Source organism: Zingiber officinale, chromosome 10A, assembly GCF_018446385.1.
Source record: "Zingiber officinale cultivar Zhangliang chromosome 10A, Zo_v1.1, whole genome shotgun sequence".
NCBI classification, from domain to species: Eukaryota; Viridiplantae; Streptophyta; class Magnoliopsida; order Zingiberales; family Zingiberaceae; genus Zingiber; species Zingiber officinale.
Window position 1 is genome coordinate 98,996,659 of NC_056004.1, and position 27,924 is coordinate 99,024,582.

General features: G+C 34.9%; 3 protein-coding genes across 3 annotated transcripts; all 3 read left to right on the forward strand.

Moving 5' to 3' along the window:
- The first annotated feature begins 376 nt into the window (after nucleotides 1-376).
- On the forward strand, nucleotides 377-4,532 carry LOC122028173 (cytochrome c oxidase-assembly factor COX23, mitochondrial-like). Its single transcript, XM_042587204.1, has 3 exons — nucleotides 377-597; nucleotides 3,682-3,755; nucleotides 4,307-4,532. Exons 1-3 carry the CDS (start codon nucleotides 486-488, stop codon nucleotides 4,352-4,354), a joined length of 234 nt encoding a protein of 77 aa, XP_042443138.1. The 5' UTR covers nucleotides 377-485; the 3' UTR covers nucleotides 4,355-4,532.
- A 2,881-nt stretch (nucleotides 4,533-7,413) lies between these two features.
- Nucleotides 7,414-16,716, forward strand: LOC122026838 (hexose carrier protein HEX6-like). The gene is made up of 4 exons (XM_042585543.1): nucleotides 7,414-7,573; nucleotides 7,661-7,986; nucleotides 9,811-10,863; nucleotides 16,660-16,716. Exons 1-4 carry the CDS (start codon nucleotides 7,447-7,449, stop codon nucleotides 16,714-16,716), a joined length of 1,563 nt encoding a protein of 520 aa, XP_042441477.1. The 5' UTR covers nucleotides 7,414-7,446.
- Nucleotides 16,717-16,753: 37 nt separating this feature from the next.
- On the forward strand, nucleotides 16,754-24,646 carry LOC122026997 (asparagine synthetase [glutamine-hydrolyzing] 2). Its single transcript, XM_042585777.1, has 14 exons — nucleotides 16,754-16,952; nucleotides 18,177-18,315; nucleotides 19,280-19,375; nucleotides 19,530-19,671; nucleotides 20,091-20,186; nucleotides 20,380-20,474; nucleotides 20,715-20,876; nucleotides 21,540-21,620; nucleotides 21,730-21,951; nucleotides 22,506-22,640; nucleotides 22,960-23,040; nucleotides 23,143-23,229; nucleotides 23,626-23,733; nucleotides 24,197-24,646. The coding sequence occupies exons 1-14, from the start codon at nucleotides 16,873-16,875 to the stop codon at nucleotides 24,446-24,448; spliced, it is 1,776 nt and encodes a 591-aa protein (XP_042441711.1). The 5' UTR covers nucleotides 16,754-16,872; the 3' UTR covers nucleotides 24,449-24,646.
- The last annotated feature ends 3,278 nt before the right edge of the window (nucleotides 24,647-27,924 follow it).

Consider the following 27,924-nt stretch of genomic DNA (forward strand, 5'->3'; position numbering starts at 1 on the left):
TAAATAAATTAACCTGCTTACGAGTTATTCGAATTTCAATTCGATAAAAAATTCGTTTGAATTCATTTAATGAGATTTGTTAAGATAAAGAAATAAAACTCAAGTTTCATAATATTCGACTCGTTAATTTGTGAATATATTCGTTAAGCTCATGAATTAATTTTTAAATAAAAAAATAATAATTTTAATATTGAATTTATAAAATTTATATTTTATTTATAAATATATAGATAAATATATTAAATATATTTATTAAATTAAAATTATAAATTTTAATAATAATATTATTATTTTTTAAAATATATAATTTAATTTTTAATAAATATTTAAATTTATAATTTAAATATGATAAAATTCAGCTCGATTACACGTAGGCAGGCAGACGGGATCCCATTGTGGCCGGTTTGTTTAGGTCTATCTTTTTCTAGAAACCGATCCATTTTGTCCTCGACTCCGGTGCACGACTTGCTTGGGTTTCCATCGCCATGGTAGCTCTGGCTTCTTCCTCTCCCTCTTCTTCTCCTTCTATGCCATACGCCGGCGTTGCGAGGATCTCCGACTCCCTTTGCTATCCGGAGTATACCGCTTCACTCAAGTGTGAGTCTGTGTCGATTTATTTTCCCCCTGATTTCTTACTTTTCTGCATGTATTCCCTAGTTTCTTTCTTCAACGGTGTTCCATCTTCATACTTGCATGGATAATGTATCTATTGAAACTTTGCACGGTCGAAATAGCAAATTTTGGTATATTAGTTCTTCTGTTTATTAAGAGAACTACTAAGTTCTTGTGTAGTAGGGATTATTTGCCCTAAAATTTCGATTGGGGCCGATCTTCAAATTTTGTTGTATTGGGGCTGTTTCTTCAGAGAGGTAGTAAGTTTTTGTTTGGTTGGGATTTTTGCCCTAAAATTTTTTATTGGGGCCTATCCTCACATTTTGTTTACTATTTTTTTTTTATCTGCAATAGCAGTTGTTTTGCAGCCTACGACTCATCTGTTTAATTGTGAAACAGATTTTAAGTCTCCGCCTTCTCTTCCTGTAGAAACACTATTGAAACAGGATGGCTAGTAAGAGCAATGCATTTTATTTTTCAGATTGTCGTTTTCAAATACCCACAATGTTGATTAAACACGATTTGGAATTGCTGGACTCATGTGTAACGTAGAATTATCCTCAATTATGGACGCATAAGTATGTCCATATTATATATCATGTCTTCTTCCCAGCAGGTGCTGTTGTTGCCATCTTTGCATCGCTTTTGGTCTTGCTGTTGAACTCTTCTTTCCTCTTCCTCTGTTCCTCAGTGTCTTTGTTTCTCTGTTCCTCTGCATCCTTCCTCCTCATCTCTGCAGCTTCTTGCAACAAGGTGCGTTCCTCCCAACTTGGATCATTCATTCTCAAGGTTTGATGTAGAGGGAAAAGGGTATCTGGCTCAGTATTCAGCAGGAGGGTCCTTTAAATAGGAAAGCATAGAGAGAGATGCTGAAGGGAGTAAGTAAGGAACAAAATTGTTGTGAAGTGAGCCTTCACACCAATTTTGCTTGAAGGTTCTCTTTATTTTAATTTTTCTCATAGGTAAGTGTAATCCATGTGAAGGTCACCTTCATTTTGGTTTTTACCATTGTGCTAATGGTCATGCTTGCATGCCTTATGGTCTAAAAATAATCTGAAAACTTTATATCATTCTGCTTCAAACTATGGCCAGATAAAGTGACTTTCCCAACTTATCAGCCTGAGACATTGTCTCGACACCCATTACAATGGTACCCATTCCATTCCCAAATCTTTGCCAGACAAAGTACCTTTCCTGAGTTGTCAGCCTCAGACATTGCCTTGGCCTCCATAGCAACGGCACCCATTACCTTCCCCATTTTTTCACCTAATATACTGAGAAAATAGAAAACAGAAATCATTTTAATACAATCTGAAGGATTTCAAATCACTCGGTAAAAGTCACAACTTAGGCTAAAATCAGACTCAGCCCATAAAGAAGCATATTTCAAAGGATCATTAATTGCAAGGAACCACTGATTTAACACTTGTACTTCAATTGTGCAAACTGATTCCTTATTGGTAGAGCAAAGCTAAACATTTGAACAATGAAAGGTGTAATAAAATAAACTTTTTAGTTTTTACTGAGAATAGCACTGAGAGACGCCAAGTAGAGCCTGGAAAATTACCAAACAATTACTATGAAAGTTCATGAATTTCACTATACTTACCGGTCAGTTAAAATTAGCTCAGTCTAATGCATTGTTTAGATATTTTTTATGTTCTCAAGCAATGTCACTCATGAAAATAGAGATTGCTCATTTTTTATTTATTTATTTTACTAAACTCTACTTGCAACTGATGGGTTAATAGCCAGAGAGAGAGAGAGAGAGAGAGAGAGAGAGAGAGAGAATAAATTACACCTAATAATCATTTGACCTGATTAACCAAAATGAAAAAGGCAACACTAACAATTTATTAAAACAAACATACATCATTGGCAGATCACATGCCAAATAAAAAAAATACATGACACAAAAGAGAATTAACTAGATACAATCATAATACCTCATAGACTCCATGTAGTGATTATAATCATGTAAATTATATAACTAGGGACCAAACAACAAATCATATTTCAACATATGAACTTCTTTTTAATGAAACTAATTGCATACCAGAGAGCCAATATGATTCGTATTAAATTACACCTAATAATCATTTGACCTGATTAACCAAAATGAAAAAGGCAACACTAACAATTTATTAAAACAAACATACATCATTGGCAGATCACATGCCAAATAAAATAAAAAAATACATGACACAAAAGAGAATTAACTAGATACAATCATAATACCTCATAGACTCCATGTAGTGATTATAATCATGTAAATTATATACCTAGCGACCAAACAAAAAATCATATTTCAACATATGAACTTCTTTTTAATGAAACTAATTGCATACCACTACATAATCACCTATGACTTCAATTGGTGATGGATGATTCTGCAATCCTTTAATCATTTTCTTCCCATCTGGATCCAACACAAGACCATTGCAGCTGAGATGTCAAAATTCTGGCTTTTCAAACAATGCAACAAATATCACTATAAGCATATATAACCTAAAATGTTATTACACTTCATAACAAGTACTGAGATGTTGATAGGAACGGTCATGAGACAAGATAAGAAGGTAGCTCAACACATTCTTCTATATATATATATAAAGATGTGTACTTGCTTCATATAATATATTCTATTTGTTAACTTTATTGAGTAGAATATAATGTAATTGCTTAGCAGATGTAAAGCCATGATGGCTAAGTGGACTATTAAAATGATCTGAAGTTGTCTGACTTAACATAAAGACACCACTGTCTTTGTCCATCCATAGGCCCATTTCCTTGTCTTCATTTGTAGGTGCAATTTTAAGCCCTTGCTCTACTAGCTGTACAAGGTTCTCTTTTGCTATTACTATAGTCAATATCATTAGAAAAGTTGAGGATGTCAGTTTTGCAGAAACACTTGAACAAATAACCTGTGATTTCTAGGTTCTCAGTTTATATTTGATAGATAATATTGTTGAATTTGCAAACATTATACTCTTGTTTTTACAATTGAAGTTGTACCAAATTGTAAAATATAAGTTGCTCTTATTTTGCTGCCAATTTAATTATTCTTAGGTTTAGAAGCTAACAAAGACAAGAACAAATGTCAGGAGCTATTTGATTATTACAAAGAATGCAAGAAGAAAGAGGTACGACATTGTTTCTTTCTTATTTTTATGGTGAAAGTTCACATTTCTTTTAGAGTCTAACTCATAATTAGAGAAAATTAATTTTGAAAAGATGTTCCATTATGACAATCCATCTACTGATTCTATTCTCTTAGGCCATCTATAGTCATGGCAGCAATGAATATCAGGAATTGCCAAATAGATTAATGATGTATGCATAATTGGTGAAGACATCATAAGGTTGTCGAAGAATAGATAGCATATATATATGACTGGTTGTTTAATTTTTCTCACATTCTACTGCATTTTTGTCCAAAAGAAAATGGTTTCAGTTATACTTTAGCGTATGATATTCTTTAGGCTGTTCTGAGAGAATATCTATCTTAATGCATCTAGCATAATGCTTGCGTTGAGAATAAAAATCAACTTGAGATCGGGAACCACTAATGGACTGGTATCCTTGGTTTGTTATTCCTGATTCATATAACTCTTGCAGCTTTTCTTCTTCCTCTCATAATACTTTGGCTATGCCAGACTTTGCCATTTAACTTTTTTTGTGTGTGTCATGACAGAGGGAAGTTAGGCTAGAGCGCAACCGCAACAGATCCTTTTTCCAATGAATAGCAATTTTAATGTTGTACTCAATGCAATAAGGTGTTTACAGAATTACAAGGTCAGTTAGTCAAAGCAATACTTGTCCGTTAATGATATTGCAATCACTAGAAATTACCGTGAAAATAAACATTTGTTCTACTTTCCCTAAACTTGGAAGCTTCTGTGATGTTTCAGTTTTTTTTAGCTGGAGAAATTCGTAAATTGCTTGTTATACATTTTTTGCCCCCCTCTTTACTAGGAACCGAAGGCCAAGAATCACTGAGGGTGAAAAAATAGCGAGAAAGACAGATTTAGTTGATCTTGTTTCTCCGAAGAGAAATTGATAGAAAACATTGCTCATTTTCACCTCAAACCTGAGAAAGCAACTTCCTTTTCCTTGAATTTACCTGTTCAACTTTTTCTCGAAGCATTTGGAGCATTCTACTCTTTGTTACTTCTCAAACTACTCATCAATCGTGACAAAAAGATTGCCAAACTCCGAAACTTTCTTTCTTTTGTATCATCCAAGTAAATTAGTTTCTGAGACATCTCTTTTCCCCCTTTTTTTCTATCTTCTTCTCCTTTATGAATCTCCGTGAACATGCCATGAAATAATTTCAGCCAAAAGTCCATACTGAATCGTTCAGATACCTGAATGAAATTGGAGAATTTAGTCAAAAGTTGTTCCTAGTGAAGTGCCCATTCTTTATCGAATTCAATTATTTAAATCTTTCGCTTTATTGCTTTGTTCATCAAAATGCTGGTTCAGCCATTTAACTAGTTGAGTGTCAGAATTAGATCATTTCTTTAATAGATTTTGAGATCAATTTCTAGTCTTCTTTTATGCTAATATTTGATAAAGTATTCCATAAATAGAAGCTCCTCATGGGTATAATCGTGATTTACTCTCTTGAATCGACGATGAGAGAAGCTTAGTTGAGCAAGTCGCCTTTGGCCCACATCAAATTGTTTTGGATCTGAATTATTGAGAAATCAGATCTATTTCTAGATTCAATAAAAGCCCTAAAAAAAAAACTGCTTTCTTAATTTCTCATGTACTAATGATCGGGTTTTAGTTTTCGTGAATTAACGGATGAATTTTTTTAATGAGTAATTGACCTAAGAATGTCAGATTAATGAGTTATTTGTTGTGAGTATTTTTCAATTTATTTTTGATGACGGGTAGAAACTTTTCAGTCAAACTAATCACTCCATTTATTTCCATTTTGATGGGCTAATTTGCACTTGAATTCCGGCGAAGAGAAATGTGTTGTGTGGGCTAAAGGTGTTTAATGGCGATGGTTGTGCTGTGCATAGTTGAAAGCAAGTTTTGGCACTCAATAGGAATTTTGTCAAATTCCAAAACATAATCGGAAAAGATAGTCCATTAAGGACGCCTCTAATTATTAGAGTTATAAATAACTAAATATGCTGTCTTATAGTTTCAATGTGCAGCCTCCGGATTTGGTTGAGTTGGTTATCATATGGTAAAATTATAAAATGAAAGATTGATTCTCGATGAAACTGAGAGAAATACCCTCTCATTTGATGACTTATGACTTGCTCAATGTTTTAATTTTAATTTATCTCTCTATAAATGGCATGTCAACGGATACTCTTTTACAAAATGCGTCATATAATATATTACATCCAAAATATAAAAATTTATTATTTTTTTCACAATAAAAAAATCTACCAACAACTTTTGTATGGACCAACCGTTACCAATCACATACTTTTATTTATTATTATTTTTATTTGATATTTTAATTTTATTTATTTATAATTTATAATTAATATATTAATTAATTTATGATTTTTAATTAAATTTATAATTTTATTTAATTAATTTATAAATTTTAATTTAATTATAATCATGTGTATATTTTTTTACCTATTGAATGTATTTGTTTTTAAAATAATAATTTATTAAAATATTATTGAAAATTTATATTTATATAGAAAATAAAACCATTACTAATCATTTTATTAAAAATAATTCATTTTTAAGTTATTTTGAAACGCTCGAATATGTTACCGTACTTTATCATTCATTTTGAGTAATTAAGAATTTCATTTAAGAAGAAAAAACAGATTTGAATTTTTATTACTAGGGTTCTTAATTTAAAAATCTCAGAGCTCATCTCTAATTTTAAGCTTTTTTTAATTTTACAAACATCTACATAAATCTCGGGAAAATGTCATCACGCACTTGGATTGTATGTGTAACAGATATTATATATATATTTTTAGCCAAAATGTCAAAAAGTATACTTTTTTTAACTTCATCTATGAATATTTATAAAAAAAATTTCTATTTATGATATTATCAATTTTAAGATATGCGATTAAAAAAAATTAAGAGCGATAATTTATGATTCAACATAGGAATACAATCCGAATTGAATATATAAAAATTATGTTAGGGTTAGATTTTATTAGATTTAGATAGATTTGTATCGTTTTGATTGACACGATTAATAAATAGATTAGATTCAGGTCAATCTAAAATGATTTGATTACAATTTATAAATTCATTTATAAATATTTTTTGATTAGATTTAAATTAAAATAAATATATTTTAATAAAATGAGTATTTTTAGATCGTATTCGGATTGAGTTTGCGTTAAGATGAACATGTTTTTATAAATGAGTCATTTCAGGTCGGATTTTGATTAGATTCAAATTATGAATCATGTCAGGTCAGGTTCCAATCAAATACAGATAAACGGATCAGATTCGAGTCGACACAATTTGATCCGAAATATTAATCAGGTTGAATTCAAATTTTGATATTTTAATTCGTCAACTTGCCAATCTGAATCTATCCACCCATCTAAATTTCTACTAGTAAAGAAAATTATGATAATACATATTTTGTTATAAAAAATAATAAAAAATTATTAATAAACCTTAAATTTATTATCACGTTAAAAAAAATATTAACATAATTTAATTTTAATTTTTATTAAAATTAAAAATTAGTTATTAAAGAGGTAAGATATATAAGTAATTAATTTTTTTATATTTGTTGTTATTTATTTCTTTTCTATTAATGCCACTCACTTTAAGGCTTTCAGCGCTAGCTCACTGGCATCCTTTGCAATTTTACAATTCATGGAAACAGTCGAAGCCGCCAAAAACCACCATGTCTACAACGCCAGAATCACCCCCTTCGTCGTCATCTCCTGCGCCGTCGCTGCCTCCGGCGGCATCCTCTTCGGCTACGACCTCGGCATCTCCGGTTATCTTAATAATACCTTAGCTTCGAGTTTCTATCCCCGAACCATCGTTCAGTCAACGCAATTTTTTTTTTTTTTAATGTTTCTAGGTGGAGTGACTTCGATGGATCCGTTTCTGGAGAAATTCTTCCCGGTGGTGCACGCGAAGATGAGCGGCGCCGGCGCGCACGCCAGCAACTACTGCAAATTCGACAGCCAGTTGCTGACGGCGTTCACCTCGTCGCTCTACATCGCTGGTTTCTTCTCCTCCCTCTGTGCGTCGCCGGTGACGCAGGCGCTCGGCCGCCGCGCCTCCATGCTCCTTGGCGGCGCCTTCTTCGCTGCTGGAGCGATCCTCGGTGGCCTCGCCGCCGACGTGTACATGCTCATCTTGGGACGCGTCCTCCTAGGCGTCGGCATAGGCTTCACCAACCAAGTAAAAATAAATTAAATATTATTAATATTGTAAATCATTTTTACTCTTGAAACTTTCATAATTTCAGTATTATTTCATTAATGTCTAATATTAATTACAGTTATCTTACTTATTAATTAAATGGTCCATTATTTGGACAGTACTTTATGATCTAAAGCATCCGACCTCCTATTTTATTAATTGGGATCTTCTAGATCATAATCTTTAGTCCATTTTTGAACCAGGAGTTGCTAATAGATGAGATCTGATAAACCCTACTTGTATAACAGGTGGGGTACATAAGATCTCACCTATGAATGAAATGGTTCATCCTCTGGATTGTATTTTACGGTCTAGAAGATCTGCCCTCCTACTTTATTAGCCGATATCCTATGGACCGCAACTCCTGGTCCACTCCTGGATCAGGAGTTGCTAATAGGTGAGATTCCATGGACCCTATCTGTATAACAAGTGGGGTCTATAAGATCCTACCTATGAATGAAGTGATCCATCCTTTGGACCATACTTTGCGGTCCAGAGCATCCGACCTCTTACTTTATTAGTCGAGATTCTCTGGACCACAACCCTTGATCCGCTACTGGACCAGGGGTTGCTAATATGTGGGAAGAGTGGATCCGAGGTTCTTAATAGGTGGGATCCTATGGACCCTACCTGTATAACAGATGGAGTCCATAAGATCTCATCTATTAATAAAGTGGTTCATCCTTTAGACCGTAATCCCTGATCCGCTCAGGTACCTCCTATTTTATTAGCTGATCCTTTAGACCGTAATAAAGTGGTACCTCCTATTTTATTAGCTGGGTTCTTCTGGACCACAATCTCTAGTTCACTCTTGAGCCAGGAGTTACTAATAGATGGGATCTGATAAATCCTACCTGTATAATAGGTGGGGTCCATAAGATCCCATCTATGAATGAAGTGGTTCATCTTCTCGATTGTACTTTGCGATCTAGAAGATCCGCCCTCCTACTTTATTAGCCGGGATCCTCTGGACCACAACTCATGGTCCGCTCTTGGATCAGGAATTGCTAATAGGTGGGATTCCATGGACCTTATCTGTATAACAAGTGAGATTCATAAGATCCCATCTATGAATGAAGTGATCCATCCTTTGGACCACACTTTGCGGTCCAGAGGATCCAACCTCCTACTTTATTAGTCGGGATCCTCTGGACCGCAACCCTTGATCCGCTACTGGACCAGGGGTTGCTAATAGGTGGGAGGAGTGGACCCAAGGTTGTCAATAGATGAGATCTTATGGACCCTACCTGTATAACAGGTGGAGTTCATAAGATCCCATCTATTAATAAAGTGGTTCATCCTCTAGACCGTAATTCATGATCCGCTCAAGTAGAGTCCATTCAAAAGGACCAATAATTTTTAACGGTTCATCCCTTGGACCGTAAAAAATGGTCCGAAAAATCTTATCTCCTGGACCAAAGGTTGGTAATAGATGAAATCTCATAGACCCCATCTATTATAATAAGTGAGATCCATAAAATCTCATCTATAAATAAAATCATCCATCCATTAGATCATAATTGTACGATCTAATGGATCCAACCTCCTACTACTTTATTTCTAATTTCATTGTCTATATTAAAATGAGTTATTAGGTTGTGGTTAATATTTTTTTAATAAATTCATGCAATAAAAATTAAATTGTATTTAACAAGTTAAATATCCATATTAAAATTTATCAAATAATATATTTATTTGCCATCATATAACTTAACTCTTCGTTGCTTTTATTGTCATAAATTATTGGAGCAAATATTGGTTGACACCCCTAATCTTTTGCAATATTATAAAATGCTCCTGCAGTCCGTACCTCTGTATCTATCGGAAATGGCTCCGCCGCAGCACCGCGGCGCCATCAATAACGCCTTCGATCTCTTCGTCGGCCTTGGCGTCCTCTCCGCCAACCTCGTCAACTACGGCGTCAACAAGCTCCACGTGAACTGGGGCTGGCGACTCTCGCTCTCCGCCGCCCTCCTCCCCGCCGCCGTCCTTTCCCTCGGCGCCCTCTTCCTCCCCGACACCCCCAACAGCGTCCTCCTCCGTCGCCTCCATAACAGCAACTCCTCTCCGGAAGATTCCGCCCGAATCCTCCTCCAAAAGATCCGAGGAACCGCCGACGTCGAGGCCGAGCTCCAAGACATGCTCGCCGCCGCTTCCTCTGCCTCCACGAAATCTACTTCTTCGATCTTGGAGAGGAAGTTCCGGCCACAGCTGGTGATGGCGGTTCTCATCCCGTTCTTCAAGCAGATGACCGGCATCAACGTCATCGGCTTCTACGCGCCGGTGATCTTTCGCACGATCGGTCTCAGCGAAAGCTTCTCGCTCTTGTCCGCCGTCCTCACCGGAGTCATCAGCACGGCCTTCATTGCCGTCGGCATGTTAATCGTCGACCGGGTTGGCCGGCGCGTCCTGTTCGTCGTCGGCGGAGTGCTGATGCTGGCGACGCACGTCGTGGTGGGCGGCGTCCTGTGGACGCAGCTGAAGGACCACGGCGCGATGGACAGTGGGTACGCGTACTGGGTGCTGGGGTCCATCTGCGTCTACGTGGCGGGTTTTGGGGTGTCATGGGGCCCGCTGGGGTGGTTGGTGCCGAGCGAGATATTCACGCTGGAGGTGCGGTCGACGGGGCAGAGCGTGGTGGTGGCGGTGGGAATGGTGGGGGCGGCGGTGATGGGGCAGACGCTGCTGGCGATGCTGTGCAGGATGAGGGCGGGGGTGTTCTTCTTCTTCGCGGGGTGGCTGGCGGTGATGACGGCGTTCGTGGTGGCGCTAGTGCCAGAGACGAAGGGAGTGCCGATCGAGAGGATGGAGGTGGTGTGGAGGGAGCACTGGTTTTGGAGGAAGATGGTGGTGGAGGTAGACCTGACCACGGTTCGGAACCGACGGTTCGACGGTTCGGAACCGCCGGTTCGACGGTTCCAGGCAGGTCGACCCTTAACCTTAACCGCCCAAGACGGTTACGGTTCATGGTTCAGAACCGCCGGTTCACGGTTCGGTTCACGGTTCGTCACGGTTCGCCACGGTTCAAGATTAATATGTTAAAAAAAATTAAAAATTAAAAATTAAACATTAAAAATTAGAAATTAAAATTTATTGAAAAAAGGGCTTGCACTTATTTAAGTTGCCTACGTATCCCTTTAGGGGAATCAAAGCCCACGTAGTTCTTTTACATTTTTATCCTTTTACATTTTCATTCACTTCCATTTCCTGTTCCTATCGTATTTGTTCCTTCAGTATCAAAATCTTCAACTTCGTCATCTGAAAGTTGCATTCCTTGGATTCTTTTCTCCGCTCTGGTCCAATCGTCCAGTAATGTTTGGGCTTCCAATGAGTCGGGAGACAAAGTTGATCGTCGTTCATCTAATATGTTGCCGCCGGCACTGAACGTCTGCTCCACAACAACAGTTGACACTGGACAAGCTAAAATTTCTTTTGCGATCACGGAGAGAACGGGAAAACTTTGAGCCTTCTGTGACCACCACTTTAAGATATCAAAGTTTTCTCTATCTGCTTCATTAAAATCAAAAGAAGTCATAAAATAATTCTCAAGTTCCTGTGTGGAACTTGAGGATCCTCGTGGACGTTTTGTCCGTTCTTTTAATAAGAGTTGTGTCTTTGTAAGTTTTAAATTACTACTAGTAGTTTGTTGAATTTCAGAAATATTAATTTGTGTTCCATATTTTGCATAATATTGATTATAAATATCATATAAATAAATTCTAACATTATATATAATATTAACTGGATCAGGGGAAGAAGAATCTTTAATTGGAATTAAAGCGTCATAATATAAAGTTAACATTTCTTGTAAAACTTCTAATTTAAATCTAGGATCTAAAGCAAATACAATTAAATAAATTTCAGGAATTAAATAAAAATATTTTTCCCATTTAGTTTTCATAGCTAAGATGCAAGGAGATAAAGATTCATTATTAATATGTTTATTTAAAACTAATACTATATTAGAAAAATTTTCTAAAACTAATTGAGCAGTAGGATAATAAACACTGGAAAGTTGTTCGGTTGCATCATTAAATACTTTTAAAATTTCACAAATACTACTACAAATATTCCATTGTTGTGAAAATAAATATATATTAGTATTAGTGTTTTGTGCAAAAAATAAACATAATAATTCTTTATATTGAAATGAATCTTGTAATAATTGGTATGTTGAATTCCAACGTGTTGGTACATCACGTGGAAATTTTTTAGGTCTCATTCCATTAATTTTACAAAACCTACCCCATTGTTTCATTATAGATGGATGAGACCATAAATAAGAAATTGCAATTCTAATTAGTTTAATATAACTTTCTAAAATTTTTAAACCATCTTGAACACATAAATTTAAAACATGGCATATACAACGAATATGAAAAAATAAACCTCCAATAATAGGTTGACAAACAAATTTTAGATCATCTATACAAGCGGTATTAGAACTAGCATTATCTAATGATATTGAAAATATTTTATGAGTTAAACCATATTCTTCTAAAATTAAACATAATAATTGTGCGATATTATGAGCATTATGTGATTCATCAAAAACTCTATAAGCTAATAATCTTTTGGAGATTCCAAGAGTTATCGATCCAATGGCAAGTCACACCCATATACGAATGTGTTTGCCAATGATCACTCCAAATATCGGAACATAAAGAAACTTTATTATCTAATTTACTAAATTCATCAATTAAATTCTTTTTTCCTTGTTTTACTAATTTTTTAATTGTACGAGTAAGTGTAGTCCTAGGAACACGTTTAGCACATGGATTAAGAGATTCTTTACAAAAATCTTCAAATGTGCATTTAGATCCAAAACTAAAAGAAAGATTTTCTACGGAAACAAATTTAGCTAATGATTCTCTTAATTTATTATCCGAATATAAAAATAAACCGGAATCGGTACTACCGCTAGTTGAAGAAAATCTTGATAATTGTGTTTGAGAACGGTCGAGTCCATATTCCGTCGGGTGCTTCGTTTCTACATGTCGTTTCAACGACCCATAGCCGCCGCCGACTTGGAATTTGTAGGAAGCATTGCAGTGCTTACATTTTGCACGCATTTCTCCCGACGGAAGAGTGACCTTCTCAAAATGTTTAGTAAAAATAGAAGACTTTAGAGGAGGAAGTTCCCGAACCTTAGAAGTAATTGCATCGGTACTTCCTTGTGTTTCGGGTGTTGGATTCGGAAGATGCTCGATCTCATCATCGGTGGATTGAATGTTGGGGTCCTCCTCCCGCGGATTCATTATTTGCTTTCCCTTCCGAGCTCGAGATGATGCCTCCTTCCATTGTAATGAAACGAAAGCGTGTAGAGATTAGAGAATACGAAAATGAGATTAAGAGTAGAGAAGATGTGTGAAAAATGATGAAATAAGCTCTATTTATAGAGTTTTGATAGTAACGACACTAAATCATAGCCATTGATCAAAAACGGTCAAATGATCTACCGTTGAAAAAATACCTAAAAACCCTCCCAATGGCTACGAACCGCCGGTTAACCCGGTTAACCGGCGGTTCAGCCGCTTAAAAAAAATTTACGAACCACGGCTCAACCCGGTTAACCGGCGGTTCACGGCTTACATCGATGAGCGGAATCCCGGCAACTTGCCGGCCTCGACCCGGCGAACCGGGTCAACGGGCAACCGGCCCGTTGACCCGGTTACGGGCCCGGGCCGGGTCCGGGCCAGACCCGGCCCGGGGTCGGGTCTAGGTGGAGGAGGAGAAAGGAAGCACGGTGAGTTAAACTTGTTGATTTTAAATGAACTTGTGCTAAATAAAGTACCACTGTATTTGTTGGACCAACGCTGTGTAAATAATAGAGATCTTCTTGTCCGTAAATTTAGATTAGGGGATGATCCATTGCATGAGGATCTTTGATTTGGATGAACTCTATTTTTAAATAAGTAGGGTCCATCTAAATCAATGGTCTAAAAAAATGGATCATCCTCTGGTCCCAGAGGATCCGTGCTCGGAAAGGAGGCGGTCTGAACCAGTACGGAAGATCTGTCTTTAATGTCCCTATCTATTTTACAAGTGGAAAATTCACTATCGGTTCAGAGAAGGCAGATGACCGATAATTATTAGAAATATTAAATTTTTTTAAATATAATAAAAATATAAATTATTTTTAGAAAATAATAATAAAATAATCAAAAGTTGGATGATGACTAAATGGTAAATTTTGAATTAAAAATTGATAGTTATGAATATTTCTATAACAAAAATAATTTTTTATTATACATATAGCTATTAATAATTTGAAATTTAAAAAATATATTCAATTGGTAGTGCGTCAGTCCATCACTTTCTAATTTAATTAGCATATGGTCTTCGGGATTATGATGCAACGATAGAGTATTTAGATTGTCATCTAAATATTCACGGTTCGAACCTCAGCTATGATGAATTTGTAGAAATTTTTTTCTCCAAATGAGATACGTAATTAAAAGATACTAAATTCTTGAGCTGTCGATTTATCCTGATGGTATGAGACCAATTTTTTTTTTAAATTTAAGCTAACATATGATAAAATGTTTTCATGAAATTAAACTGATGATCCCGGAATTAATATTAACTGATTTATTGCTTTTTATTAGGGCTTAGTACGGTCCTATGTAAATTAAGAGGTTTGTCCCATCACTCTAAAATTTAATGGAATAAATGTTCATGTATTCTCCGGTGGTCCACTGGTCCATAAATTTTTTTTCTAATGAATCCATCCAAAAATAATTGTATCTAAATTATCTCAATTTCGGATATAAATTATAATTTTTAAATATTTTTTATCTTATCAATGTATTTAATTGAAAAATTGATTAATATATATATATATATAATTTATGTTGATGTAATTTAGATAATTTTTTCGGATGATTTTATTAGATGAAAGCATCTAAAAAATTTATAGATCAAGAAAGGAAAAGATCAAGAATGGTAGAGAACCGAACTCCAATATATACTAGTGACTTGTACGCGTTGTATAAGGTGCCCCATATCAGGTGAAACAATGCAAGGAGAAATCTGAGAGAAGAAAAATTATCCTGTAAAAAATAATTTAAATTTTTTATTTAGTCTTATCTGATTGCATATGTAATATAATATAAATATATTGATTAATGAGAAAAATTCTTAATAATACGTTGAACTTTAGATCGATTGATTAATGAAAAAAAGTTGAGTCTTGAACTTTAGATCACTAATGAATGAGTTTATGAAATTATTAATAAATCTTAGAATTATTTTTTCTACGTGAATAAAAAAAATATTAATATAATTTTATTTTGAGATCTTCAAATAGCAAGAATTAAGATACTAAAATGATTGATAAGGAATAACTAATTAATTAATTAATAATGATGTAATAAGCCAATAAACAACTAGCCAATTGGTCAACTTTCAACAGCCGTCGAAGTTGTTTAATATTAATTCTTTATATTTTACCAAAATAAAATTTTGATCGTGTTTTATTTTTTATTTTATTTTTAACATCTATTGATATTTATGCCCCTCATTTTATTATTTATGTTTTTGTAAATTTGTTTTTTGTATTTTAAAAAAATTTCAGTAATAATTTATAAAATGAATTTTCAACTAAAAATTGAAAAATAGAGGCCAAGATAATTTTCTTTTTTATATAATAAATTAACAATCCACATACCAAAAAAATGTAAAAAACTTTGAGAAATTTTGAAAACAAAACATAGATTAGTAGGGAAAAAAATTCCAGATTTTTTTCTTTTCGAATTAAACGAATTTTCAACTGTAAATTAGAGAAAAATCTCCAATGGTAATCATAACTTTACATGCAATTCCCATGCCTAAAAAACTTTGTTTTCACTCCCTGCATGCAAAGTATTACTTGTTTCAACTCCCTCATGCAAATATTGATACCTAAATTGCCCCTCAAATTTTTTAGGTACAAAAAGTCCAAAATTGAGTACAAAAAGTCTGAAAACGAGTATAATTCTTCTTAAAGTCAGTACTTTATATTAAAAATCGAGTATATTTTCTATCAAAATTATCCCTCTTATTTTTTAGGTATAAAAAGTCTAAAAAGTATAATTTTTATTAAATTCAGCACTTTACACTATAATCCAGTACTCTATACTAGGATCGAGTATATTTTCTATTGAAATTAACCCATATTTTTTAGGTACAAAAAGTCAAAAATTGAGTATAAAAAGTCCGAAAATAAATATAATTCTTCTTAACGTCAGTACTTTATATTAAAAATCAAGTATATTTTTTATTAAATTCAGCACATTAAACTAAAATTGAGTATATTTTGATGTGAAAAAAGAATCGTACTCAATTTAATAGAAAATATACTATATTCTAATTTAATATACTGAATTTAAGAGGATTTATACTGATTTTTAGACTTTTTGTACCTAAAAATATCATGAGCAATTAGGTAAATATGTTTGACTGGGGAGTGAAAAGAAAATTTTTCATTGATAGGGACTGCATGTAAAGTTATGTTTATTAATGGGGAGTGCATGCAAATTTACCCAATTTTCAAACCCATCGATTATTTCAGTAATATTTTGGTATTATAGCAAAAGTATGGGAGAAAATAGGGAAATTCGGTACAATATAAACACGTGTCAAACTTTTATTTGATGATTTTCCTGTTTCCAGCAAGCAATGTGTAGTGGATCAGCTCAAGGTTGGACGAAGAATCGAAGATACTGCTAGAATCAACGGCTTGGAATAAAGTTGGAAGATCTCATTCTTCCTCTTACTCTCTCCGCGCAGCCCTTGCATAAACCCCCATCATTCGCTTGTTCTCCTCATTTTCCTTCTGCTTTCGACGTAGATCGCAGCGCCGGAGCGAACGGCAAAGTCTTCGCCATGTGTGGAATTCTTGCGGTTCTCGGATGCGCCGATTCCTCGCTTGCCAAGAGATCCCGCATCATTGAACTCTCTCGGAGGTTCCTTTTCATCCTTGCACTCTCTTCTATTTCTGCTCTCCTTTCACCGTTTTCGATTTACATCGAGGGAATGCTTTTACAATCATTCGAAATTAGTTTGATGAAAAACGCGTCTGCTATTTGCAATTTGAAGTGTTTGTTAGATTTGGTCCTTTTCTCTTTGTGGTGTGATTGTCAGTTTGCCTTTTTGTTGTGTGAAACCTTATGCCGCCGCGAGGATAACGGCTGGGAACAAAGTAGAACCCTAAATTCCATTCGTACGCAGCCCTTGCAAAAACCTCATTCCGGCCGCACATTCTCTTCTATTTCTGTTCTCCGAAGGAAAGCCTTATCGGTCGAATACGGCACCGGATTCGGCACAGAGCCAAAGAGAAGAGGAATTTTTTACCGGCGACGACGAAGCGAGGTTCCAGCCTGGCCGCTGCTGCTCGCGGAGAGCCTGGGGCTTTCCGATCTTTTTTTTTTCTTTTTTAATTCCATTCATTTTATTTTTCATTTCTCTTCTTCTTTATTTCTTTCTTTTTTTTTTCTTTCCTACTAATTGATTTCTCGTCCTTTTCTTATTTATTTTTTTCCTAATAGGGTTAATAAAAAATAGTGAATATAATCTCTGCTCCAATTAACCCAGCTCTCCATGTGTTTCTCACCGTTTCTTAGTTCCATTACCAAAACCACCATTAAGACTTGATCTTGTACCCAAGCTTGTAACATATGGTAGCAACATGGTTTTGTTGCTTAATTAGACAAACAGTTGGCATAGGCATAATATTTTATAACATGTTATATTCTACTAGGTTGTACTGATTATAAAGAACTAATTTAGTTATTTTTTAATTTATCTCTTAGTATTTTCTTAGAGCACTTTATAAAATTGATATAGTTACTGTTAATCTAGAGTGCCAGGTACAGGCTGCTATTGCTATCCAAATGTGGGCATATGTCATTGGTTTGACATGACTCATCCCTGAGTTGCTGGTGCAAAATCGTTTATTAATTCTATAAACTATTGGTTTCTGGAAATGAGTAGGTCGTGAAATGCATTTTTACAACATGGATTTATAGCCCGTATCATTCATAATCATGGTGTCTAACTTACAGCCTTTTCATGGCGGCATGTATCTTTCTCAAATTGCTAAATTCTGAATTGCATCAAGCATGAAAATTAATCTTTTATTTTTTAAATTCTTTAGTGATTTGTGTTGCTAACTTTGTCTATAAAATTAGGTTAAGGCATAGAGGTCCTGATTGGAGTGGTTTGCATTGTTTTAAGGATTGCTACCTAGCACACCAACGTTTGGCCATTGTCGATCCTGCATCTGGAGATCAACCACTCTACAATGAAGACAAGTCAATTGTTGTTACGGTTTGTATTTTTGACAAGCATTTTCATGCCTCATTTTTTATCGGTATCAACTTCCTATTTGTCCTTAATTTTCACTAGAAGTAACTATCTTTATCTGAATCCATTTTATAATTTTATATCATCTCAATGATTTTCCTAAAGTGTGTAACATGATATGAGATTGCCAAGTTTGAATAGCTATACAAATTATCTGAAACCCACATTATGCAAATATGCTAAATTGAGTGAGTTCTCGCAAAGGCTTAATTGCTTCAAGGTTTTATATGGTTGCCAAATAAGATAGAAAATAATAGTGATATCCTCTTAAAAAATAAATAGACTTGAAAAGATCTGGGAAAGAATAATAGGTTGAAACTTGAGAAGTATATAACTCAAAGAGATTTTTGGGGAGCTAATCTAAGTTAATTATCTTGAAATTTAATAGAGTTATGAAATGAAACAAGTATATAATTTGTAAGTGATTAAAACTAAAAATTTAAATTTAATTGCTTGCAAGCATTGTAAACATGCAAATAATATTTGTCCAACAACACTTACTTGAACTTGACCCTGTGGTATATTGCCATTAAGTTATCATCAGTGCATGTAGTAAATCTGTCCTAAAAAAACACCATCCCAAATGTTTTTATAGACATTGGAGGAAAGGTGAATGTGAGATGATTGGGTTGAAAGATTATTAATTGAATTTTTATTAGGATTTTTCTGATTTCGTGACATAGGGACTGACTCGGTATGAGAAGCACTATGTTCAAAATTCATTTCTAGCTCTATGTTGGTTATACATTAGTTGATGTGTGACTAACATGTTGAATCCTTAGGTTAACAATCCATTATTGCTTGAGCCTAATTGTGTTGTTTCTCTAGGCGAAGTTTTCAGTAAATTCCTAGCTGTTCTTGTGCTGACTTTTGTGTATTATTATTTATGTGAAACTATATATTTTTTTCATTTGTGCACCATTTCTAGGTTAATGGAGAAATTTACAACCATGAGGAATTAAGAGCCAACCTTGAATCTCATCAATTCCGGACTGGAAGTGATTGTGAAGTTATTGCACACCTTGTAAGTACTAAATACTGAGATCATATTATCTTTCTATTGTAGTGTGTTTGATATAAGTACTTTCTATATGTCTGTTCTTGAGCTTTAGAAAAGCAAGATTCTTATCTAATAATTTGTATTGGTAACAATGCTAGTGATTTATATCTTTTCTCAGTATGAAGAATATGGAGAAGATTTTGTTCATATGTTGGATGGCATGTTCTCATTTGTTCTTCTTGACACCCGTGATAGAAGTTACATTGCTGCTCGAGATGCCATTGGCATTACTCCTCTGTACATGGGATGGGGTCTTGATGGTATGCACCATTTTTTCCATATTAGTTTAACTTTCAACTAGTGACTATTTAGCCGATCCCACCTAGTGGGATAAAACTTGGTTGTTATTGTTGTGTTTCAACTAGTGACTATTTAGGAATCAATACTTTTTGACACACGCACGTGTGCACACACATATATATAATAATAAATATATAACAAAGTATACCTTTAGTTTTCATCATGGTGCTTTTAGGACAAATATTAGTTTAATTTCATCATGGTGCTTTTAGGACAATATTTCTTTGTCAGTTTGAAAGCTTTAGTTTTATTGGCTACTCATAGATAATGGGATTATTTTTAAACTAAATTGACATCGATATCATGTGTTGCACTTTTCATTTTTTTATTCTCATCTCTTCACTAGTTTATGTTAATAATTACTGTTTCTTTGTCCCAGGATCTGTTTGGTTTGCTTCTGAAATGAAAGCTTTGAGTGATGACTGTGAACGCTTTGTCTCATTTCCACCTGGACATATATATTCAAGCAAAAGTGGTTTGTTACTGATTGGAGTTACTAGAAAAATATTGTTATATTTAAAAAATATAAAATTCTTATATTACCAAAATAAATGTCGTGTCCATACATTTTTTTAGAATGTGAAGTTAAATTTGTGATGCCAAGTATTGACACTAATCTGCAATTTGAATTGACAGTTTTCATTGTTATCAATCTGACTGTTCTGCAGGTGGACTGCGGAGGTTCTATAATCCCGCATGGTTTGCAGAGTGTGTACCCTCAACTCCTTATGATGCTCCAGTTCTTCGTGATGCCTTCGAAAAGGCATGTTTTCTTTTTCATTGTTTTCTACTGATGTCATCTTATCAACAACTTCTCGAATCTTGTGAAAGTCTTCTGCATTCTTAATCTATCATTCAGTTTATCCATTACTATGCTATTCCAGTTTATTGTTTCTTTTGTTTTTATGAAAATCTTTGAAATTAGCTTTAAACAAAGGCCTTTATTTATTTTTATTTTTTGCATAATGCATTATTTATATTATCTTATTTTACAATTTTATAGGCTGTTATTAAGAGGTTAATGACGGATGTACCATTTGGTGTGCTTTTATCTGGTGGGCTTGATTCATCTCTTGTTGCTGCTGTTGCCTCAAGGCATTTGTCAAAGGCAAAAGTTGCTAGACAATGGGGATCTCAATTGCATACTTTCTGTATTGGCTTAAAGGTGAATTCAATTTCTTATAATTCACATTGCTCATATGATGTTTCTAAAGTTGGAATTACTGCAAAAAAGTTGGTTTTACTGCATAAATGCCTGGAATTGTTGTGCAGATGCACAGAAAGATGAAAGCTACAAGAAACAAGACATGAATACTTTTTTTGTTTGTTTATCTTTACTCTCTCTCTCTTTTTTTTTTTTTTTTGTAATGTAATGTTATCTTAACAGTTCAATTATTTGGCACTATCTTTTAGGATATATGATTTTAGCTTAAAGGACCATTACTTTCTCAACATTTGATATGTTTGCTTGTCAATTGATCTTTCAACTGACTTGAGAGATTTGGGATGAAGGAAATTTGACCATTTTCCCTGATGAGAACAGCCAGGTCTTTGTATCCATAATCAAGTACCGGTAAACTACCACAACGTCTCCAAATCAGCAAACATGAACTACTTGCTATTATTCTGATTTACTTCTTTCTTAAACTCTCACATTACTCATATAAACTACTTTACCTTGAATATTTCTCTGCTTTTCTATCAGTATAAATAAAAGAAAATACATGATTTTTTCATGTTCATATCTTCCACTTGTCATTGTGTATATGCTTTACGTTTCTTTTGGTTGGTAAAGATTGCTTCCCTCATAGTTATGGTTTCTGTACAGGGCTCTCCAGATCTTAAAGCTGCTAGAGAAGTTGCAGATTATCTTGGCACATTCCATCATGAATTTCATTTCACTGTACAGGTAAAATTTTGTCGATTTCCTTTTGTGAACAAGATGTATGTTTACTTTTCATATGATGATCTGTTCATATGTGAGGCTGACAATGATAAAAATCATTCTGTTCTATCAGGAGGGTATTGATGCACTTGATGAAGTCATTTATCACATAGAAACTTATGATGTTACTACAATTAGGGCAAGCACTCCAATGTTTCTAATGTCTCGGAAAATTAAATCATTAGGAGTGAAGATGGTTCTTTCTGGTGAAGGTTCTGATGAAATATTTGGCGGGTACCTTTATTTCCATAAAGCACCAAACAAGGAGGAGTTCCATTTGGAAACATGTCGGAAGGTATTTGGAGTGTCCATATTCTCTTTAGTTTTACTTTATCAACATAATGATAATCAATGATTTTTTCTTGAATCATCGTACTTCTTGCACATTTTTTCCCTCTGCATTTAGGACAATTGAGTCTCCATTCATAGGTTCTTCCTTTAGTTTATGCAGGCGAGGCGACCTTCCCCTCTCTAGATTACTTACGTTTGCTATTTCCTTGCCATATGATCCTCTGTTTATTAATCCAATATCCTCTCTCAAATCCTTCCCACCAAGCTGATGGCCAATGCTATCAGATGTGAGCCAAAGAAAATCATGCATAGGATTTTCCTCTTTTCTTCCTGTTGTGCCTCTCTCCTTTTCTAAGCTACATGATGATGTTCAAATCCAATCTCTACCAGCACGACATCTACATTTTGTTGTGTAGAGTGGGTTTAAGTTTGTGTAGCCTGTTATTTTTTCTCAAACAGCTACTTTTTGATGAAATCTATTTCATTTTATGAATTTGATTATAGTTTCCCTTGTACTCTTATTTTGCTCACGATGGTAGCATACTTATCATTATTTAGATTAAAGCTCTTCATTTATATGATTGCCTTCGAGCCAACAAAGCAACATCAGCTTGGGGTGTGGAGGCTCGTGTTCCCTTTCTGGACAAGCAATTTATTAACATTGCAATGGACATCGATCCTGAATGGAAAATGGTAGGTAAACAGACCTATTTTGTATTTCTTTAATGCATGAACGTGAACAAATTCTTGTGGTGATAAAAGTCTTTTATTAGCTATAATTTATAATATAAAAGGTGTTTTGTAGTTTGTTTTTCCTTAAAATAAATATCATCACCTTTCTAAATTTTAATCATTTGCCTGAATTCAACCTAGCAACCTAATGCAACCCTCACCCCTTTTCATCCTCACCTATATCACCCTTCTAAATATAGGTTCTTATTAAAATGTGAAAACTCTTGTGAATCAGCAGATTTAAGATTACGTAGACCATAATTTGTATTTTTTTATGCAGATAAGACATGATCTTGGTCGAATCGAGAAGTGGGTCCTGCGCAATGCATTTGATGATGAACAGAATCCTTATTTACCAAAGGTTCTTCTGATCACATTTTGTATTGTTTTGTTCAAGTAGTGATCAACTTTCTTAATCAGACAATTTATACCTGATGATTACTTTATCCTTGTCTGCATGTAGCACATCTTGTACAGGCAAAAGGAGCAATTTAGTGATGGAGTGGGCTATAGCTGGATTGATGGCTTGAAAGAACATGCCAATGAACATGTACTTCATTTTCTAATTTTAGAAGATAAGCATAAAAGAAACCTTAGAATTGTCTCTATCCCCTAAAATATCTTTCACGATCATTTACTTGCAGATAATTGTTTAATGGATAAATTATTGATTTCGTACATAAACTGTGCATTATATTGCAATTTGGTACGCTAATTTTCTTTATTGCTATTGCATAAACATACTTGAACTTGAATAGTTGCGCAGTTGAGTCTATTAATTAAATTAATTAAATGTGATTGAAAAACCAAAAAAAAACAAAATGTTTGAACTCAGTTGCAACATTTTTGTCTTAAGTGGTAATTTATCCTTGTTTAATTATTAATTATAATTCACATTCAGTATTGAGTAATTTTTGCTAACACCTTTCCTTTGCTAAATGATTAGGTTTCAGATGCCATGTTGATGAACGCAAGCTTTGTTTATCCAGATAATACTCCTATGACAAAAGAGGGATACTATTACCGATCTATATTTGAGAAACACTTCCCAAAGGTGAGAGGACTTCCTTTTACTTTTTTTTCTTTCACTTTGTTCTAAGATTTCTTTTTGTTGCAAAGCATATAATATGGAGAACTCTCTACTCTCTTTGACATCATGGTAAGGTATCAGAATTGCTAGTAATTTTTAATCTCAGGAAGAATGTCACTCATGTAGTCAAAAGTTGATTGGCTATACTACCTTGTAATTGTAGCTAGAAATTGTGTACTTTGCCATGAATATGAAAGAAAAAAAATTCTACAAAAAATACCAACAGGTTTAAACGACATAATTGATGAAATGTACATGGATTTTATGCAATAAAATAGACAAGATTGCATGAGAATTTTGCAAATGTATATATATCATGTTGTTTGTTTTACGCATCCTTTTGACATTGTTGGATAAAGTTCTTTCTTCAAAACCTTTTGAAATGGACCATTTTTACTGCCAACTTAAAAATCTTTTCTCAAAAAAGAATGCTGCAAGGGCAACTGTACCTGGTGGGCCGAGTGTGGCATGCAGTACGGCGAAAGCAGTAGAATGGGATGCAGCATGGTTGAAGAACCCAGATCCATCAGGCCGGGCTGCACTTGGGGTTCACAACGATGCATATCAGGAAGAACAGGAGAAAATTGTGGCTTCTGAAAATTCCACTTCAGTGATTGGCTTCCCTCAGGCAATGCGAGAAGGTATGGTGGAGGTTACTGCCACAACCACGGCTATCTGATCTTTCTAGTGCCGTGGCTTTGTTTAGATGATTTATTGCTGGTGTAATTGCAAAATGGAAGAACTTATCTTCTTGTCGATCGAGTAGTGGAAATGAAAAATGTTTAATCGTGGATGAGTAGTCGAAGTGGTGGAAATGAAAACTTCTCTGTTTCTTCATGTTACAGATTTTATCTTTCAAATACTTTATGCTTGAAAATGATGGGCCATGGAACTCTAGAAAAGTGGTGAAAGAAGTTCTTTGCACAGTTTGTTGCTGTGAAAACGATCGGGCATGGAACTCTAGAAAAGTTATGCTCGAACTCATTTATTGTTTTAACGAATAAAATTGAACATGCAAAGCTCTTTGAATGTCCTTTTAGTTTGGCTCTGTTCCATGGCTTTCACTTACAATTTCATATTGATAGAGCTCGTGCCGGAAGAAGTACGAGCCAAAGTCATAATCCTGGTTGAATCATGTGGGTGGAATTTTGAACGAAGTAGGAGAGATTCTAAGTAGGTCAATGACTCGATACTCAAGAGGAGATCCTGAGTAGGTCAAGAATGACCCGATGTTCGAAAGGAGTCACTTTCTCACAACCTTACAAATGACATATAGTCTCCTATCTTATATCTATTATGCACATCTCAATATTTTCTTTTTAGTTATGGTAAAGTTAATACCTGGAGCAGTCATTCTGTATTCTTTTTAGTTATGTTTTCTGTTCTTTAGATGTATCATGCAATTGTTGAGCCATATCGAGATGCCCTTAGTTGGCTTTGGAATATCTCCCTATAGAATTCAGTCCTGTTTTCTTGTCATGTCCCTTCCATTCATGTTGGTTAGGTTCTCCCTTTTCTTCTTGCTTTCTTTATGGCTATTTCGGTACTAGATGCAGTTCAAACTCATATTCTTGGATCTTTGTTGTTAAAATATAACGTCGATCAATTTTCACATCAAATTAGTGAATCTGTATTTGTGTGTAGGGTGAAACTTTCGGTTTTCCAATTTAGTTCTCAGATAGGTTACTACTAGACATTATTGTTAACATTAAGAAAAATTTAACTGCTTTTCTTATGTTGTCAACAGTGTTCCAACTTTTATAATGCAATGTATCTTAATATACTTGGATCCAGATTCAGCATGTGTTATTGTAACATGGACTTCAAAGAAGTTCTTGATTGCAATATGATACGGCAAATGAGGTAGGATCCTTGAGCGGAGAGTAAAATCAAGTTGACTAGGTGATATGGAGGTCAAAGTTTAAGAAAGGTCAATTTAAGCACCCTAGTCCCTATGGCTCCTGAAGACCGATTGGAGGGATGAGATAAAACCCCTCAAGGGAGATTCAGAGCATGGTCCCTAAAATCCGAGCAAATAGCGCCGACTGGATGTTCCCGGGGGTCACGAAGCCCAACTTGAATAGTCAAGCATCCCAAGCCTTTTACGAAAATAGGTATATATATAAAAATATGCTTTGAGAGGTAAAAACTCCCATAGTAATATATCAAAGCTACACATGAGGTAAAAACTCCACAAGCAACACTCAAGTCCTATCGTACATTACATGGGCACATATCACCCATTGAGCTGTCTAGAATCATCAACCTTGCATACAAGCAAGAGGCAAAATACGATCGTCCCTTTGGAACGGTCTAGTGGCTAGCACATGAGGTGTTGTCACCATGAGGTCTGGGGTTCGAATCTCGGCAAAGTCGAGGTAAATGAAACATCCCAAGTTTTTTTTTATACCAATCTCTCTCAACAACTACGATTTGAATGATCACATTGCAAAACCATAAGGGAACTATCATAACCAATAGACATGACTGTATCAACAAATGTTTATCGATAAGAACAATAACTCCTCAACATTCTCCACCCGAATGACTAAGAAACTAAAATCTCTCGCGGTAGATCCAGTATGTACTGCACTCCCGGACAACGGACATTACCATGCGTCCATCCCGCCTCCTCGTCTACTCCGTCCGTGGGCCTTCCGGCATATCTTGGAAGTCATCCTCACTTGTAATATAAATGTGGTGAGTCTACGACCCAGCAAGTGCAGACCAATATGAGTATAAAGATATTCATAAAGTAATAGAAATAGCAACTAGAAGCCTTTTAAAGAAAATGTAGCACAACCAAATACAACATAAGAAAGATATAACATGCAATAGTATTCCTACGTAGCTAATAAGGTGAATATGTCACATATCCGGTAACTACAATTAGAACCAGTCAACAGTCCTATGAACCTAGAGGTACCTCGTAGAGAACATGCATCCAGTCATATAGCCGAAGCTAACCATATCAGTCAAGTTTGGATGGGCCCTCCCCGGAGCTCATTCCAAGTCACTCATCCCGTACTACTACCACATATGCTCATACACATTCAATTAGCCACATAAGATTCATATACCCATAATAAATTCCGGTCATTCATTTCATAGCATTTTTCAGTCATTCCTTCCATATCCGTTCCTGTAACCATAGCCTATTTCATTTATTCCTTAAGCATATCCATTCGCAACGAAAACTTATCAAAGCCAAATTTGTGCATTTCATAAATAATCTATGGAGAAATAATTCAACTCATGCATAACAAAATGGAGGATTGTTCACAAGTATTAATACCAACTCACAGTAACATTAACCCATAGGCAAATAACTAATCATGATAAATCAAACAGTATGCATAATTTCTATCCTGTATCAGTTTCGAAGCTATTTCATTAACAAGAGCATATATGGCTTAAATTCTATTACTTCACACCACAAACTCACCTCAGCATAAGGATTCTTCAACCCTCCAAAAATTAAATCAGTCAGCTATCTTTTATAAAATAAATCACACTAAATCCGTAAACAATCACAAGACCAAACCAACAAGACGAAATTCACACATCACCACAGTCCTCCACGATAATAGATCAACATCAGAACTCCAAGGAAAACAGAACGAATTCGCATGGAAACCCAATCCGAAGCCTCAGCTATCCGAGAATACAAAACAACAACTAAGGTAAATCCTGTATTTCTCCAAATCTATTCAATCATTGCAGAATTTAACAGAACAGCTTCGAGATCATTACAACCACAACAGAAATCGAATGGTAACAGCACAGAAACAGAAACGTCTACAGAAATCCTGACGAGCCTTTCAAAAACTCCCAGACGCACAAAACAAATCTAACACCGTCGCAATCAACCAAAGCTACCAAAAAACTAGATCGCAGGACCAAATCGGCAAGGAGAAACCGATTAAAACTCATGTCAATCACAAATCATAGCAGAACTTGGTGAAATCACAATTCGAACTCAGAACCTCACAAGATCGTTAAGCTGAGACATAAGCACCACAGGAAAAACCAATTCGCAATGCAATCCACAGAACTCGAACATGACCCAATCCTCTAAATAACTTCTCGGTCAGGCACTTGATCAAACAGGTATAATGCAGAAATCTCACAACAACATCGACATGGAAAAAAATC